General features: G+C 35.6%; 2 protein-coding genes across 2 annotated transcripts; both read left to right on the top strand.

Annotated features, from left to right (window-relative positions):
• The first annotated feature begins 988 nt into the window (after positions 1-988).
• AsnRS (asparagine--tRNA ligase) lies at positions 989-15176 on the top strand. The gene is made up of 10 exons (XM_088261117.1): positions 989-1180; positions 3005-3352; positions 6250-6470; positions 6947-7065; positions 7649-7822; positions 9971-10099; positions 10974-11118; positions 11652-11756; positions 13037-13247; positions 14884-15176. Exons 1-10 carry the CDS (start codon positions 1147-1149, stop codon positions 15066-15068), a joined length of 1671 nt encoding a protein of 556 aa, XP_088117243.1. The 5' UTR covers positions 989-1146; the 3' UTR covers positions 15069-15176.
• Positions 15177-17252: 2076 nt separating this feature from the next.
• Positions 17253-19482, top strand: LOC148308836 (uncharacterized). The gene is made up of 2 exons (XM_088261014.1): positions 17253-18136; positions 18876-19482. Exons 1-2 carry the CDS (start codon positions 17375-17377, stop codon positions 19317-19319), a joined length of 1206 nt encoding a protein of 401 aa, XP_088117140.1. The 5' UTR covers positions 17253-17374; the 3' UTR covers positions 19320-19482.
• The last annotated feature ends 114 nt before the right edge of the window (positions 19483-19596 follow it).

Below are 19596 nucleotides of genomic sequence, written 5' to 3' on the forward strand. Positions count from 1 at the left end.
TAAACCCATTTACTTTTTCTACATTCTTGGATTTGACTTAAATTTTTCGTTTTATTAATTCATTCATCAAAACTCTAATGAGATTACTAGCAAAATTAATCTAACGTTTTTTTTTAGGTAATTATGTACATATTTTATATATAGACACAGACTAACTAATTTATGATATAGATTTTTTTTCACGCTTATTTCAGTAAACAGTATATATATATTTTTTTAATTGCTTCTAAGTTGTTATATACCTACTTACCTACTTTAAAAATTAATGGAAAGCAGGTATACATAAGTACTATCATCACGATTTTAAATCACGTTCTTGATTGCGTACGCGCAATACATTTTTTGTGGGGTGCGTTTGTAAATATAAAGTATCCGTCGAATTATGTATAAAAAAACATTATTTTGTCTTTGTAAATAATTTTAAGATAAAAAAAAACCTTTCTTCTAAACATATTATGTGGAATCATATGAAATTAATCTGAATCAGTATAAAACTTAAGTTGTAGGACGTTTGAAAGAATAAAATGGTTCAAGAACTTTGAAATATGTTCGTGAAAAAAATATAGAAATAAACATATTATGACAAAACTTCTACTAATAAAAATGATAATGTTGTATTGCGCGAATACTAAAGCCGCTTGTGCACTACACGGAATTTTACCGTCCGGCAGTCCGGTTTTGAAAAATGAAAGTGACTACTACAGTTTAACGTGATCGAATTTATGCGCAACGTATTTACGCACCGATCAAGAGCGCCGATCCGAAGGAAGATGGACAAAAGCACAAACCAATCCAAGCCAATCATCGTTTAATCACGCTAACTGAAGTGCTGGACGGTAAAATTCCGTGTAGTGCACAAACGCTCTAAGTAAACCATATTATTTGTGTAACTATAAGATAACCGATCAAGTGATGATCATAAGTGATCAATAAGGTTTATCAAACGTTTCCCGCTACCACATGCTCGCCTTTTGTGACGTTTCCCAATCCTTCAAAAAATCGAGATTGCATATTGCATCAGTCGGCTTTTGGATTTTGTAAATATCTCTGCATTGGACGCGTGTAACATTTCGCTTTTCGATAATACACCTATGTTATCGCTCGCGCATAAATAATAAAAATTTTAATAATTCAATTCGTGTTAAAATGACGGAAGAGGACATGTCAAAGCTGTCGCTAGGTTAGTAGAAAAATTTTGTTCAATTATTTCATTTGAATTTAGAATTTTTTACTGGCCGTATTTTTTGGGTTGTTTTTCCATGTACCCTTCATACTTCTTGGCGAAGTTTCGTTCTATATTACGGCATTTAGGCTGACGTAATTACGCTATGCAATTGAGGTAGCGATACCGCTATCTAAATGAATTGATCACTCGAGCACTCGCAGTGAAAAATAGAGGTATCTGTCTCCCAATAAAAATCAAGGGGTTGTAAGCCTATTTTTGTATTGTTGATCTATATGCTAACATTATTTTCCTGATCATAAACTGAGAGGCTTTGGTCTCCCTCGCATTTTGTTCTATGGAAACTAAACTATACTTGGGTAAAAAATATATATATATTAATTTTATTATATTAACACATTTAGGACGGGTATTTTTACGCCTGCGGACTGCTGGCGACAAGATTTGATAATAATGCACATATAGTTAAGACCTTAACAAAGAGATTGGTTTATAATATTCATATAAAAACATTAACTATAATTCTTTCTTTCCTGCCTTTAAAACGCGGCCGGCGCAGAAGCTAAGAATACCCTTCTTAGCTTAAAGATATTTCTACCCATTCTTAGCTTAATAAAGCTAAGAATGGGTAGAAATATCTTTCCTTTCTGAAGTGTGTTAATTATCAAATTTAAACAATATATTTACATTAACTCAATGTTTGCGGGAATCGCTTAAAAGCCTCTTTTACATACTGTTGATAGAGAGCGGGAGACGCTTATAAGCGTTCTATTTGCTTACTTTTGGTAGAGTGCGAGAGATGCCAAAAAAAATTGTACAGATTTTTATTATTTTTTTTAAATAAAGAGGAATATTTGTGTTTTTTTTATTATTTACAATAATACTTCAATTTTATACTATTTCTGTGAGCCTAAGCATCTCATTTTTATAAACAGGTTTCAAATTGTGCTAGAGTGGGTTCGAACCGAGAAATTCTGACTCAAGAGTCCACAGCGATACTAACCACAAGACCACAACCCGACACATGAGATAGAAGTTGGGTGTTGCGGTTACTTGCAATTAGTATACTGAGGGTCGGGCAGCGGACTAAGTATAATTAGGGTCGGGATTGATGAAAAAACTACCCGACTACAATGTGTTAACCTTTTAATTGCTGGCAGGTACATGTATGACGGTACCCAGCACGCCGCGAATTTTACGACAAAAATAAAAACTAAACATATCGTTATTGAAAGTGTAATAACGTTTATTTATAAAACTTACCAAATAAATAAAGAGCGCGCCAGTCGTGCAGTCATTTATCCATAATCATAAAATTAATTGTTCATGGTGCATTTTCTGACAAAATTTGTCATAGAAAACATGAAAACTTAATTATATGTCAAAAGTAATTGTTTATGTTAGTTTAATATTAAAAGTATACACACAGACTATGATTTTTAAAAATCATCAGAATCTACACTAAAATCACTGTCATCAGATTCTGCAGTGACGGCAACTCGGGGATTATTGGACAACCCTGAGCGCCATTAGTTGTTCCGACGACAAAGCTCTCTTTAATTTACGTTTAAAGTAATAAAAACAAATTCTGTTTCAATTCTAAGTATGCAAAGATATTCTCAATAGATGTCACTATGCGTTCAATATATTTGTACATTTTAAATAATTGATTTTCTTTCGTAAAAGCCCATTTAAAACGGCGCGTCCTAAGACGTAATTTTTGTATGAGCAGCGCTCCGTTCACAGAAAATTATGCGTCTTAAGACGCTTTTGGCAGTTAACCAGTTAACAAGTTAACAAAGGATTTGTATTGTTTATTAGGAGATATATATACTTCTGAGAAACGCGGCAACGATGAGACCGGAACAGGCAGCAAGGACAAGCCCTTCAAGACGGTCCTCCAGGCCATGCGGCACGCCGGCAAGGAGCCCTTCCCCACCATCCACTACGACCACAAGGAGCAGGAGGGGCAGTACGATGTGGCCGCCAAGTCGCAGCTCAAGAAGGTGCACAAGCTCTGGCTGCGCGAGCGGAGCAAGGCCGAGGAGAGCCGGCTGCGCGACGAGCAGGACAGCGGGCGGCGCCAGCAGAACCTCGAGGAGGCCAAGAAGGTCCTCATCAAGATGGACGACAGCTTGCCGCCCGCCACCACCGTCAAAATACAACAGGGTAAGTCAAAGAACAACATTGATTAATAAATTCTATTCCAAACATTTCAAAATACAACAGGGTAAGTCGAAAAACAACATTGATTAATGAATTCCATTCCAAACATTTCAAAATACAACAGGGTAAGTCGAAGAACAACATTGATTAATGAATTCCATTCCAAACATTTCACAATACAACAGGGTAAGTCAAAGAACAACATTGGTAAATGAATCCCATTCCAAACATTTCAAAATACAACAGGGTAAGTCAAAAAACAACATTGGTAAATGAATCCCATTCCAAATATTTAAAAATACAACAGTCTCTTAGGCATCCGAAGATAACTGCTGCTTTATTAGTCTAGTCGAAGGACAACATTGGTAAATGAGTCCCATTCCCAACATTCTGCAAATACTTGTTCACAAATCTGGGTTTCCCAATATTTAAAAATAATCCTGGGTTCGAATCTTGCACACATCCAAATAAAAAGGTCTCTGCTAAATAAAAACTTTCCCAATCCATCCGTAGATGGCTCCAGTGAATTCACACGTACAGTGTCATGAGATTAATGATATATGTAGGATTAACTAACTAACTACCTAACCATCACGCCGCTTCTCTGCAGGGGTAGGCAGAAAGAATAGAACGCCACGCCACTGTCTTTGCAAACATTCTTCGCCTCTTCCACATTCATGCATCTCCTCATACATAGCAAAAATTTAAGTATTGTGGTTTTTATCATGTGATCACTTAACCAAACTATGATAGGTCATAAGCCCTGTGAATACCCAGACTTCCTTCTTCATCTATGTTGAGATGTTGAAAATGAGTCCCAATCCATTTTGTAAATTCAGTGTTGAGTGGTACTATACATAATATATTATACATATATTCCATAAGTATATTAGTGTGTTCAATTGTTTTTTTTCTGTTCTCGTCATACCGTTTGTAATATGAGTTTTTATAACTATGTTTTTTTTGTCATTTACCATATTTAAAATTTCCACTGAAAATAATATTATATTTTACAAAATGAACACTTATCATTTTGCACGTCGTTATCTGTATTAAAATGTTATTGAACGACATCGTGTTAGTAATCTGAAAGAGAATTTGACCTGTGTGCTGCAATATTACAATAACAAAAAATTGATTAATACATTCAAATATTAAAATAACACATTTAAATATAAGGTGTTTTTTTAAGTTTGGTTTTTAAACTGGCAACAATATTTCTACAGACTGTCAATTTGACATTTTGCAGTTGATTTGTAGTCAGTATGTTTTGCCATTTCACCATGAATAGACTGAATGACCATTATGCGCCTCGTAGGTTCGGTGAATGGGCCAAAAACAATATTCAGCTTGATCCTGTTTTTCACTGCAAAATTTTGTTCACCGATGAGGTACATTTTTGGTTAAATGGCTATGTCAATAGGAGGATTTATAAATTTGGAGTGGAGAAAACCCAGAAGCCTTTGTCGAGACGCCCTTACATCCATCCACTGTTTGGTGTGCTTTATGGGCAGGTGGAATCATTGTCCCATATTTTTTTAAAGACGATGCCAGCCAGAATGTTACGGTCAATGGAGAGCGCTACAGATTATACGCCATGATTGCTGACTTCTTTCTACCTCAGTTGAATGGCATTGATATGACAGAGCTGTGGTTTCAACAAGATGGTGCAAGACGCCACACGGCGGGTGCGACCATCAATTTACTGCGGGAAATTTGAATTTGTATACAATTCAATTACAAAGTCTCCTCAGGTTTAACATAAAAATAGCAGTCAATTTTAGATTCTCTGAAATGTGATAAGATTATAAGTATGTCTCATATAATATCAATTGATTCACATGTTTTTTCATCAATGAATCAACATTCTTATCCATAACTTTACCAATATTAGTTTTATAGATAGGACTGATTTATTTTCATGATAATCCGTTTTTCTGATTTTCGTAAAAAACTGTTATTATCTGTCTTGATATAGTAAATGAGGAAGCCAGATATGCCATAACTGATGTAATAATCTGATTCCATTAAAACATATTTTCGATTGAATTTCCCCAATATCGATGATGAAATAATTATTTATTTTTCTGTTTTGCTTAACAGAGTATTTTTATTTTAAAGAAAAAGGAACCATTATTATATACCTTTTTATGCTTACTTAATTACACACACCTGTCACAAAAAAAAAATTGTAGTGAGAAATGAAAATAAGTGTTTCAGAAATTATTTAGGAAAAATATATACATATTTGAAAAAATGTTGTTGGTCAAATTATTAGCTAAAATAAAAAAAATCATGTTTTCAGGCATTTCTCAAGTACCTATGTGAATATAGTATAATCTAGGATTCGGACTTCACATACAAATTGAAAAAGTCTCTGCTTAATAAATGCTTTCCTCATATGACCATAGATGGTTATAGTAAACTCCCGCTTACTATTTGATTTTACTATAAGAATTTGAGTAGTGTAGTGGTCCTTCAGTCATGGACGACGTCACCTAGGCCATGCCTTCGAATCATGTTATCTTTCTGCAGCATCCATGAATTTTATGGTCTTTCTCTAGATATCTTTCGTGGAATATCCAGCCTATGACGGTAAGCCCTGAAAATGCCCGGACTTCCACATTCTTCTTCATCTATGTTGAGATATCAACAACAAAAAATTATTGTAACAATATTAATTGGTTTTTAATTAATGTATTACTAAGTAAATACCACTATTTCTTAAAATCTACTGTGACATGTGTTTCGATGCACTCCGCATAATTTTCAAACACCGTGGATTTTAAGAAATAGTAGTATTTACTAGGTAAAACATTAATTAATAATAGATAGATTTTACCACAAAGTGACTGCCGAATCAATTAATGAAAATACTAATCGGATTACTTTTTCCCCAGCCACACAGCACCGCGGCAAGCGCATCCGCGTGAAGGGCTGGGTGCACCGCCTGCGCCGCCAGGGCAAGGCGCTCATGTTCCTCTCCCTGCGCGACGGCACGGGCTACCTGCAGTGCGTGCTCAACGACGCGCTCTGCCAGACTTACGACGCCCTCGTGCTCACTACCGAGTCCACCGTGGACCTCTACGGGACCCTCAACCTGCTGCCCGAAGGAAAGACCGTGAGTCAACTCGTTACTGCGACTTGCCTATTTCTGACCACTTTCCTACATGCCATTACATATAATGAATGACGACATTTGTTTTCAAGAGGTTAACCCTTACCGGTCCAATGTCTGTCAAAATATTAGTGAAAAGATTCGGATCTCACATACAAATGGAAAGAGTCTCTGCTTAATAAAAGCTTTCCTCATCCCACCATAGATGTCTATTGTGAACTCGCGCGTTCTGTGTTACCAGACGGTAGATTTTTTACACTATTTGAAAGAACTTGTAGACTATTTCGAAACCAGTAACTTGCCAATAAATGACAAAAAAATATCTAAGGGTGGTCACATAATTCATGAAATGTTTTGCAATGTCAAATTCAAATGACAATATCAACTTGTACTCAATAGTATCAAGCATCTTTTGTCCAATGACTAGAGATGCTTGATACACTTGGATTGCCTAAAACCCTCCGTGTTGCATATCCCAGGCACCAGGCGGCCACGAGCTGGTTGTGGACTACTGGGAAGTGATCGGAGCAGCTCCGCCGGGCGGCGCTGATGCTATCCTCAACGAAGAAGCTCTTCCAGACGTTCAACTGGACAACAGGTATGAGTGTCATTTATATGATGACCCCCACAGATTATTTTATTAGTTGAACTTTGATTACTTGATTTCCTTAATCTTGTGCCTATTTTCATATGCAACTTTTTTTTTTATACAAAAGTTATGTGTATTTATAGTATAGATATGTAGATTTGTTTATTTATGGCTCGCAAACAATGAAAAACACATAGCATGAAATGAAATACATACAGTGCAATACAAATCGTTTAAACGTTTTTCTTTGATAAGATGAGAACACACTTACAGAAACAAGTAAAAGCACAGGTTAAATACATAAATAAAAAAAGAATAGAGATGTGGTCATAAAAAAAGGAATTTTAATAAATAATAATAACTAAGCATCTCGTCATAACGTCGCTTGCGCTCCGACTATGGATGCAGCGGTCAGCTCGCTGTACCGACTATACGAATGCTCGCATCGTAGCATGTTACGTTACGACGAAGTGGCTCCGGTCAGTCCCTACCAAAAAGCTCTACCTTTTACTTAATGTACAAAGATTCACATTTTTGTTTATTGCATTCTAATTTATAAATTCATGTTTGATATCGCTTGTTTTCTATAAAGGCATATAATGATCCGCGGTGAGAACACCTCCGGCGTACTGCGCATGCGTGCGCTGGTGACGAGAGCTTTCCGGGAGCACTTCGAGTCCCGCGGCTACACGGAGGTCTGTCCGCCCACACTCGTGCAGACCCAGGTGGAAGGCGGCTCCACTCTCTTCAAGATGGACTACTTTGGGTGAGCTGTTTCTGCCAATATAGTTATTCTAAATCCTCCATACGGAATGGTGCAACGATTTACTGGTATTCCATCAGTTGGGACCACTTTTATTATTGTACATTTTACGGCGCTAATGTCTTACCCCTCCACTCCCATACTCTGCCAAGATTTTTATTTATTTTTTAATCACTCAACGTCCAAGTGACTCTGAAATCTAGCTACGGCTTATGCACTACCGCTTATCATGACCCTACTCAGGCTTCAACTTTTTAAGTTTCATAGCCTATGCCTACTCGTGAGTGGATTTACTCTTTATGCTTAAAGTTACTATAATTTCATGTAATTCATGAGTGAAAATTCTAGGCAAACACTCGCTTCTCTGCCAAGCTAGATGTTTTTCCCACTTCATAATTAGCGCTTACCGACATAGTTTTATACAACGTCTGACAATAATATGTTGGCCATTTTTCTTATTAATAATAACTAACCATCACGCCGCTTCCCCGCAGGGGTAGGCAGAGAGAATAGAGCGCCACACCACTCTGTCCTTGCAAACATTCTTCGCCTCTTCCACGTTCATGCATCTCCTCATACATACCCGCCGATTGTTACTACTCCTAACCTGACCACTTTCAAGTATTTGGCATACCTGATCGTGCCATGTTTTTCTCGGTCTTCCTCTGCTTCTTTTTCCGCTAACATTCGCCTCATAAATTTGTTTTACCGTTCTTTCCTCACTCATTCGTTCTACATGTCCAAACCATCTCAACACACCTTTCTTAATTTTATCGATAATGCTTATCTCAGCTTTGCATTCCTTCCTTATTTCACTATTCGTACATCTATCATACATCGTTTTGTCGCACATTCTTCTGAGAGATCGCATTTCGACCGCATTCAGTCTACTTTCATCCTTCTTTTGCCAACTCCATGTTTCACTTCCATACATTAGAGTTGGAACCAGGACTCCGTTGTGCACTGCCAGTTTAGCTTCCGCTGATAGGTTTTTATTTGCTATAACTGATTTCAGTGCACCATTAACTTTGTTCTCAGCATTCACTCTCCTTTCTAAGTCTTTATCAATCTTTCCATCCCTAGAAAACATACTACCCAAATACACTTATTAATAATAATAGTAATAATTTGTTAAGTAATTTCAGAAATATTTCGTCAACATAAGTATGGAAATGAAACACAAAAAAAATATAAACACAATTTTGATAGCCTTTACTCAAACTTTTACAATATAAACACTAAAATTCAAGCATTAAAATAAGATCGCACCCATTGCATGTAATAATAATAAAACCCTTATCCGCACCCCAATGGTGCATAGGGCACTGCGTCATATAAACGCAGTGTTATCTTGATCGTTTACACATGAAGGAAAGGTGATCAGCCCTCCGCTTCAAGTACCAGTCCAGGGTAATATTGAATAAATATTACAGTGAAAAAACCACTCATATTTATTCTTACACCCCATGGGAATCGAACCCGGGTCCTCCAGAACGGTAGTCGAGCGTGCTGACTATTACACTACGGAGGCGGACAAAGAACTCTTGCATGTAAGAATTCAAATTTTGTAAATAAATTTCTTGAACTTAAAAGAAAGCTTAATTTAACCGGACACAAAAAATTCTACATTTTTTTTTTTAAATATATTATTTTTAACATGGTTTCATAATTTCATCTGTCATAAACGTCTTTCATAGAAGCACATGTAACTTTTCATGAGATACACTTAGACCTCTCTCTTACTGATTGGGTTTACACAAGTTTTTTATTTAGTTTTAAGAATTACATTAATTGATTCAACAGTCACTTTGTGGTAAAATCTATCCATTTTTAATAATTTTTTACTTAGTAAATACCAATATTTCTTAAAATCTACTGACACGTGTTTCAATGCATTCCGCATCATTTTTAAACACCGTAATGATCATACGGTGTTTGAAAATGATGCGGAATGCATCGAAACATGTGTCACAGTAGATTTTAAGAAATAGTGGTATTTACTGAGTAAAACATTAATCAAAAATAGTTTTAAGAACTTTAAGACGGTTAATTCGTTTCGCATTTGGATTTGTTATGAGGATGGATTTGGCTGATTTTGTTGTTATTAGAGGAAAGTGTTGGGTTTACTGACTGCGGTTTGTTTGGTCGCAGGGAAGAAGCCTTCCTGACGCAGAGCTCCCAGCTGTACCTGGAGACTTGCATCCCGGCCCTGGGAGACGTGTACTGCATCGCACAGAGCTATCGAGCGGAACAGAGCAGGACGAGGAGACATTTGGCAGAGTGAGTACCCCCTTCCGCTTAAACTGTTACCGTAGAACGGAGCTACTTGAACTTTGATGTGTTACTTGAGCCCAGTACAAAAAAAAATTAAATCTGTATTCGGTCTACAATACTGAACTTATTGACATGATTCATTGTTTCCCTAACAGGCGACTTATTGTCACGATACTTTCGATACCACAATCTAAATATATTTTTTGTACTGGGCTCAAGTAGCCCCGTTGTACAGTACTGATAACTATTCCAAATGACATATAAAGTGTGTAAAGTGATCACTCAATGCCAACACATCCATATTCTTCTTCATCTATATTGAGATTTCCCTTTTCCAACGTAAATGGCAGTAGTGAACTCTGTCACGAGTTTGATCAATATATCTAGGGGTTCCAAAAAATTAGTAGTGTGGTTGTCAATCATGGGGAGAATTGGTGGATGTAACACATGTGTAATTGATCAATTAACCAATCCTATGACGGTCATAAGCCCCGTAAATGCCCAGACTTTCATATTCTTCTTCATCTATGTTGAGATGTCAAAAATGTTTACTTATAAAACATTTTGTACAATGTAAGCGTTTGTCCACTGCATGGAATTACACAAAATTTTACCATCCGGCACGTCAGTTAGCGTTTTAAAACGACGATTGGCTTAGATTGGCTTGTGCTTTTGTCCATCTTTTTTCGGATCGGTGCGTGAACACGTTGCGCGTGAATTCGATCACGCTAAACTGTCATAGTCGCTTTTATTTTTCAAAACCGGACTGCCGGACGGTCGAATTCCGGGTAGTGGACAATCGCCTTGTGTGTGTGTATATTAGCAGGCTTTTTGCCATAAGTGTATTTTATTGTGGATAGTACATGTTTTTGGTAACCAGGTACAGCCACGTGGAGGCGGAATGCCCCTTCATCAGCTACGAGGAGTTGCTGAACCGCCTGGAGGATCTGGTGGTGGACGTGGTGGACCGAGTGCTGGACTCTCCCCTCGCGCACATCGTGCATGAACTCAACCCCACTTTCCAGGTCTAAACATAATTTGTTATTTATTTATTTAAATGCACCGCTTCCGAAATGTCAAATTGTATCTAATAATACATAGGTATTTAAAATCATTTATGATGTTTTGACATCTTTTAATTATGATTTTTGACACAGCTTTTTTTGAGAACAAGTATTTTTATTACACTGATATAAATTACAACACAATTTATGGTTCTTCTAAATTTATTTATTTTTGTGACAGCATTTTCGCCTTGTCAAACTGTGTCAACAGATATATTTTGTCTGAATATAACAACCGCCAAGATCAACTATGCGCAATTTTGCCATATAACTATATGAAATGATATTTTCCTCTAGGATTATTTCTACGAAAGTCAATAGTATGAAAAATGAGTTGCGCCGGAAATTATGTTTGATGTCAAAAGTCGTTTGAAAGAAATTGAGGTCTGATGTAGTTCACTGTCTGCTGCACGAACCGTGTGCATTGCTCAAGATGGCACAGACTATGCCAACCATGAGAATAGTTAATAACTCATTTGATATAATTTTTTCAGAGACCCAAGCGGCCGTTCAAGAGAATGGACTACACGGAAGCCATCGAGTACCTGAAGAAGAACAACATTACCAAGGAAGATGGCTCATTCTACGAATTTGGAGAGGTGAATATTCATTCATTTTAATGTTTGAATCATATTTTTTGCTTTACTAAAGTAATTCAGAAGTTATGGAAATCAAAAATAAAGGCAAATAGTGTCCGAAATTCAAATTGACATTTTCATAGGCACATCTTTTACGAGATTCTGTTGGATGTGAAATCCCATTGTTATCTTGATCATTACTTACAATGTTATAAGGCAAGGTTATCAATCCTGCACTTTACAGGATCAGTCCAGGGTAATGTTTAACCTGTCCGGGAGTACGGACGTAAATGAACGTCAGTGGGAATTTTTACTAAAGGAGTATCGACGTTAATGAACGTCGAAGTCCGTCTGTCAGTTGGTATGATTTAACTTGTATAGCAATGACATCTGTGGATATTTGTGTGTAATTTTGTCATAATTGAAAAATATTTCGAATAGGTGTTTTTTTATTAAATTATATTAACATAATTTCTTTCTTCATAGTACATTGATTTAATGAAAAAAAAATTTTTTTCATGTAAAAAGATCCCATCCCATAGAAAGTCGGACATCAATTTTTGTACTCCCCGAAAGGTTAATAAATATTAGAGTGCAAAACCATTAATATTAATTTTGAACCCTCTGAGAATTGAACCCAGAACACTGTAGCTAAACACGCTAACCATTACACTTTGTAGGCAGACACTAAGAATAATTCTTCTTCTTACCCTTGTCTGCACCCAATGGTGCAAAGGGCACTGCATCATATAAACGCAGTGTTATCTTGATTATTTGTACATAAAGGAAGGGTCATCAGCCCTGATAATATTGAATAAATACTAGAGTGAAAAAATCACTTATATTTTTTTGACCCCCCCCCCCTGGGAATTGAACCCAGGACCTCCAGTACAGTAGCCAAGCGTGGTGACCATTACACTATGGAGGCGGACAAGGAGAATTATAAAAAGAAAAATAAATAAAATAATATAATATAATAAACATAAAGTTATATTATTTATTGATTCGGCATTAATGGAATGACATGTATTAAAATTAAACACTTGAATAAACCACTTTATCGAGATTTATTTTTATTTACGACTAGTTTCGAAAGCGACAGTTGTTTTCATCTTCTGGTACAAATTAAAACATTAATTTGTACCAGAAGATGAAAACAACTGTCGTTTTCAAAACTAGTCGTAAATAAAAATAAATCTCGATAAAGTGGTTTATTCAAGTGTTTAATTTTAATAAAATAAATATAAAGTTTGTTTGAAGTATTGGTTAAGGCAATATTGTAAGTGTGTTGCATTGTGCAGGATATCCCGGAGATGCCGGAGCGCAAGATGACGGACCAGATCAACGAACCCGTGATGCTGTGCCGCTTCCCGTACGAGATCAAGTCCTTCTACATGTCCCGCTGCCCCGAGGACCAGCGCCTCACCGAGTCGGTGGATGTGCTGCTGCCCGGCGTGGGCGAGATCGTGGGCGGCTCCATGAGGATATGGGACACAGAGGAGCTGCTCAAAGGTACATACTTACCTACCACCATCTATACTGCCCGGAGTCATAAACTTGCTTCTGACTGGTCAAATGGCCAATTCCAAATATGTATATCTTGTATATTAACACACAGGAGCCCAGAGCAGCCGTGTACTGAGCTTTGAGCATAGGTGTCTGTGGAAAATTTTAGGCGTACGGTGGTTTGACTTTGTGAGGAATGAAGAGATAAGGCGTAGGACGCAGCAAATCTTGGTCACAACTGTCTTCAAGAAAAGGCGATTCAGTTGGCTTGGCCATGTACTCCGCATGCATCCCGAGAGCCTTAATCAAGCTTGCCTCTTTTACAAGGCATCAGGTTCGCGCCACCCAGGACGACCACTGCTGACATTTCGTCGGCAGTTCTCGTCAAAACTTCGGGATGTGGATCTGACATGGGAGGATACAAAGAAGCTGACAGTTGACAGAAAGAGCCTGGAGACAGTTTGTGGACTCCATATGCTCCACTTAGGGAGTGGATATGGTTTAATAAAAATTATATTAACACACTATGGACGGGAAAGGTATTTCTACCCGTTTGGTCGATTGATGCTCAACACACTAAGGACGGGTGTTTTTTTATGCCTGCGGACCGCTGGCGACGGGATTTGATAATTATGTAAATATAATTAAGACCTTAACACAAAGAGATTGGTACATAATATTCATATAAAAACATTAAACATGTAATTCCTTCTTTTCTGTCTTTGAAATGAGGCCGGCGCAAAAGGTAAGACGCCCGTCCTTAATACACTATGGACGGGAAGGGTATTTTTGCCTTCTGCGCTGGCCTCATTTCAAAGTCAGAAAAGAAGGAATTACGTATTGAATATTTCATATGAATATTATGAACCAATCTCTTTGTTAAGGTATAAAATATATGTACTTAATTATGTATCAAATCATATATCTAGTCATAGATGCCCTCCGATTTCGCTTACACATACAATATTTTTACTTTTTCATCTTTTTTATGTTTTCAATTTTATTTTGAAAAATATATATTTTTTATTTTATTTTTGTTTTCTGATGTCAAGTATTTTGTATTTTTTTTATTTTACATTAACACTATTATTCTAGTTCTACTTATAATATCTATTGTATTCTTGCCAGTTTCCTTTACTATGACCTAAATTATATTGTTTACCCACACACAGGCCACACCTTTGTGGGATCACTATATGTATTTATATTTTATTCATATTTTTTTGTATTTGAATTTATGTCATGTTTGTATAATGTAAAAGAGTTAAAAATAAAGATTTTTTTATACATAAATCAAAACTTGATATATGATTCCATTGAATTTATTTATATTTGTAACAGTAATTTCGGCATGCGAAGGCATATCCAAACAGTTTAGAATAAAGAAAATGGACTTGATTAAATACAAACTTATAAAGTACGCAATGAATTGATTTTATTATTATGTAGTAAGTATTTGAATTGATGTCATGTTTGTATAATGCAAAAAATTTAAAATAAAGAAAGAAAGAAAATATATACATCGAGAGCTTATTGCTTCATGCTTTCGCACAATTAATTTATCTTCTTGTCCATTCCTCCTCGGATATTCTATGTGTCTTTATAAAAAAATATGTATAAAGTTTACAATGCCGGGTTGCAGGTTATGCGCGTGAGGGCATCGACCCGACTCCCTACTACTGGTACACGGATCAGCGCCGGCTGGGTAGCTGTCCCCACGGCGGCTACGGGCTCGGCCTGGAGCGCCTGCTCTGCTGGCTGCTCGGGCGGCACCACATCCGCGACGTGTGCCTCTACCCCCGCTTCCTGGAGAGGTGCAAGCCCTAACCGTCCAACCTACCAAGCACGCAATATGCAAGCTTCTTCGACAAACTTTCACACACTACATTTGTATTCCGCTGGCTAATATAGTAAATAAATTTAAAATTAAAAAAATTAGACTTTTGATTTCTAAACCTTCTCATTCCAGCATCGCAAATAATGATTTATCGATGCCCTCTTGGTGCTAGTGATGATTTATTAGTGCCCCTTTGGTGCTAGTGATGATTTATTAGTGCCCCTTTGGTGCTAGTGATGATTTATTAGTGCCCCTTTGGTGCTAGTGATGATTTATTAGTGCCCCTTTGGTGCTAGTGATGATTTATTAGTGCCCCTTTGGTGCTAGTGATGATTTATTAGTGCCCCTTTGGTGCTAGTGATGATTTATTAGTGCCCCTTTGGTGCTAGTGATGATTTATTAGTGCCCCTTTGGTGCTAGTGATGATTTATTAGTGCCCCTTTGGTGCTAGTGATGATTTATTAGTGCCCCTTTGGTGCTAGTGATGATTTATTAGTGCCCCTTTGGTGCTAGTGATAATTTATTAGTCCCCTTTTGGTGCTAGTAATGACTTATGAGTGCCACCTTACTGCTAATGATTTATTAGTGCCCCTTTGGTGCTAGTGATTATTTATTAGTGCCCCCTTGGGTACATTGATGATTTGTTGGTGGCCCCGTCGATATAATAAAGCAATTTTTTTGCTATACATATAGGTTAGTTTCAAAATGTTCTCAGATCATTCCGGTTGAAAATATGATTTTGATTTTTGAATGCACTCAATTCTATAATTATAACATTAAAAATGAACTTGAATTCACAGAGGACATTTCTAAATTATTATTTAGTAATGTGTATTACTAAATAATAATTTAGAAATGTTTACTAAATAAAAATTAAAGGACATTTCTAAATTATTATTCCTCTGTGAATTCAAATTAAAAATGGTTTAATAATCAATTATTATTTAACCTGTCTAGGAGTGTGGTCCTACATGGGTCGTCCAAACAATACTTTCCTCAAAGGAGTATGGACGTACGTGAATGGTCGCGCTTATAACTAAAACCCGGCGACATTTATTTATAAAATTTTATTGTATTTAAACACTAAAACTACACTTGAGATTGTTTTTTTGTTTTACCAACAATATTTTACTTAAAATAAAGTTTCTGTGACGTCATGGTAATGACGGTTTCAAAGAAAACCCATGAAATAAAACATGGATAGTTTGGATACAAATCATGGTCACTGATGTAATTATTTTTTTATTCAAGAAAATATGTTGCTTATAGCACTAACTACGATAAAAAGTAAAAATAAATAAATAAATAAAACCCACTCCCCAGATACAGTTTTGCCAGCAGAAACTCACTCCTGGACAAGTTACATTGATATCTAAATTTTAAAAAAAGATAATGCTTTTGCCCCCTAGCCAAAAAGTTTTTTCACCTGTCACAAATTCCTTTCAGTCCCATGGGACCTCTGGCGCCCTCTAGATCTTTCCGGGTCCACATTGGACGATATCGCCCACTTAATACGGAAATAACTCGGTTATTTCTGTTTGATTAATTATATGGAATTAACCGAGATACGTAATATGAACAAATTACATATTTTAGCCAGTTTCGCTACCATAAATGTGCCCATTTTTTAATTACTATACACTATATTATAATATTAAAGAATTATGTATTTGAGTTTAATTTATAAAGTAAGTAACTTGCATTCTTATAATTTTTTTTAAATACATATTTACCCTCTATAAATATAATTTCTCGTATTGTATATATGTATGTATGTATTTTATTAAGTCTGCATAATTTATATGATTGTTTGCGAGGCCTGTGGTTTATTATAATAATATAATAAAATAATTTAAGAAATAAAAAAATTGTTTTATTTATTAAAATTCATTCCAATATGTCGAATGCCTAAAATAAATATAAAGCTGTTAATTTCTCAAAATGAAAATGTTTTTTTTTTTTTAGTAAGATACATATTGAGATAGATTTTCTAGTGTATGTAGAATGCGGTATTCAAAACTAATGACATTTTTAATAAAAAATTAAAGGTAATTAAAGAAAAACCCAAATTGATTATGATTGTCTATTTAAATTTCCCGCCAAATGAGCTAGAAAACAAATATCACAAAATCATGTTGATTGGACGGAGGTCCAGAGTAGTATTGCTGTAAATTCTGTAGTCTAAACATTACTTATCTCTGAATAAATATAATACGACAGTAAAAACTAGTTTAGGAAAGATTACATTCAGTTCTGTTTTTCGTATTCTTAAGACAAGTTGTTTTGCTACGATACAATGGAGCAATACATTACGGAGTCTTTATTAGACGTCATAAAACAAAATGACATTCGCCATCACAAAATTACAACTTCAAAAGTGGAGGCAGGTAACAATTACATGGGAAATCTTGTTAGAATTGAAGTCTCCGGGCAGAGCAAGAGAAATGAACAGGTCACCTTAAATCTCATAATCAAAGTGGCGCCGAACATAGATATTGTAAGAAAAGTTATAACAGTGACTCAATTCTACGCCCGGGAAATCTATTCCTACCGGACTATGCTTCCTGCTATGAATGAGATGCAGGATATTTATGATATGCCAGAAAAAGATAGATTTCAGTCTACTAAATGTTATAAAGTTTATGAAACGGAACCCGAGGAATTTATTATCATGGAGGACTTGACGGCTGCGGGATTTAAGCTATTTTCTAGGCTGAAAACTCTGGATTTGGACCACATGAAGCTTGTAATGAAAAACATCGCTCATTACCACAGTCTGTCTTTTGCGCTTAAAAAACACAAGCCGGAAAAGTATGAAGAAATTGCAAAAAACATCGACAAGGATGTTTATTCGGGAGAGCATAAAGATTTCATTGGCGGAGTTCTCGAAATGTCCATAACTTATATTCAAAATCCATTGTATAAAAAGAAAATGGAAGAATTTGTTAAGAATATTTATCCCTCTGCGTACAAATACAAAGTACCAGGGATTTGTGAACCATACAATGTGTTTTGCCATGGAGATTTCTGGCAAAACAATATTCTTTTTAAATATGAGGTAAGGAACTATGTATTCAGATTTATTTTTTTTATATCATTTAAAATTTTGTGGAAATAAGGCATAGTCGTAACAATCGTCAGGTATATATGAAGAGATGCATGAATGTAGTTTTTTTTTAAATACACATAAATTTTGGTTTGGAAGAACGCATCAAAAGGTTGATAATACAGTCACCCCTCAATATTTAAAGTTTTTTTATTTGTAATACAGTAAAATTTCAATATAACACCACTAATTAAAGAACGTAAATTAGAACGGTCGAAAATTCAAGTCAATAAATATTAAACGTACTTTCGCAATTTTCAAAACAGCAAACTTCAAGAGTGCAAACAAAACTCCATTCCATTTTCAAAGTAGGATTACCCTGAAAGCAAGCTTGTTGATATCGAAAAGCAATGTCACTTCACGACAAGTGTCCGAAGACAAAAAATAGAATTTTGTTTGTGCTTTGTATTGTTTATTTATATCTAAATACACAGTGTTCATATATATATATATATATATATATATATATATATATATATATATATATATATATATATATATATATATATATATATATATATATATATATATATATATTTTTTTTTAATTGTTTTATTTGGAACTTATTTTCATTTAATTGACTTTCGGCTTTAACGAACACCCTCTGCCCCCAATTAGTCCGTTATATCGAGGTTTTACTATATTTTATAGATACTAGTAACTACTGTATGTTAACATTCCTCCTTTACAGAATGGGAAACCGACGGAGCTCCGGTTAGTAGACTGGCAAATGGTAAAACACTGTTCACCCATAGTGGATATTTCACATCTCATCTTCTCTGCAACGGAGCAGAGCCTGAGGGAAGATCACTACGAAGAATTAATCACCTATTATTACGACACCTTGACAGCTGCACTAGACAAAATGGATTGTGACATCGACAGTTGTTACCCGAAGAAAGTGTTCAGAAAACAACTCGAGGAAATATTACCCCACGGCTTTATATATTGTATTGTAGCGATGGTCTTCCTCATCAGAGAGGCAGATGATGTGATGCAAGTAGAATCGATTGTGGAAAATGCTTTGGCAACTAAAAAATACAATCTACATTTTAAGAGTCAAACGTCTGCCAACAAGTTTACGGAAAGGCTTGAAGGCGTAATAGGAGACATCATAAAGTTAGGAATTATTTAAACCTGTAATTGCATATTTGGATATTTCATAATGATTAGTATCCTTCTAAAAAAATGATCCAATTTGCGGTACAACAGCAATCCAAAGCTTTTTTTTTATTTTTATGTAAAAGCTATCATAATTTTGTTATTAACAAATAAAATGGATAAGAAAAAAAAACAAATGGCACTATTTTTGTTGAAATGTAATAATGTAGAAATAAAGGATAGACTATCTTTATTTTATTTTATAAAAATTAACATTAATTAACAATTCGCTCACTCCTTTCAAGAACGTC

The sequence above is a fragment of the Brachycentrus maculatus genome, unplaced genomic scaffold, assembly GCF_059751285.1.
Source record: "Brachycentrus maculatus isolate JH-2025_06_01 unplaced genomic scaffold, ASM5975128v1 h1tg000147l, whole genome shotgun sequence".
Taxonomy (NCBI): Eukaryota; Metazoa; Arthropoda; class Insecta; order Trichoptera; family Brachycentridae; genus Brachycentrus; species Brachycentrus maculatus.

Coding starts and splice junctions, on each gene's coding strand:
- AsnRS (XM_088261117.1), top strand. CDS start 1,147: ATGACGGAAGAGGACATGTCAAAGCTGTCGCTAG. Junction 6,471..6,946: donor TGCTGCCCGAAGGAAAGACC/GTGAGTCAACTC, acceptor TGCATATCCCAG/GCACCAGGCGGCCACGAGCT. Junction 11,757..13,036: donor CATTCTACGAATTTGGAGAG/GTGAATATTCAT, acceptor TGCATTGTGCAG/GATATCCCGGAGATGCCGGA.
- LOC148308836 (XM_088261014.1), top strand. CDS start 17,375: ATGGAGCAATACATTACGGAGTCTTTATTAGACGTCATAAAACAAAAT. Junction 18,137..18,875: donor ATATTCTTTTTAAATATGAG/GTAAGGAACTAT, acceptor CCTCCTTTACAG/AATGGGAAACCGACGGAGCT.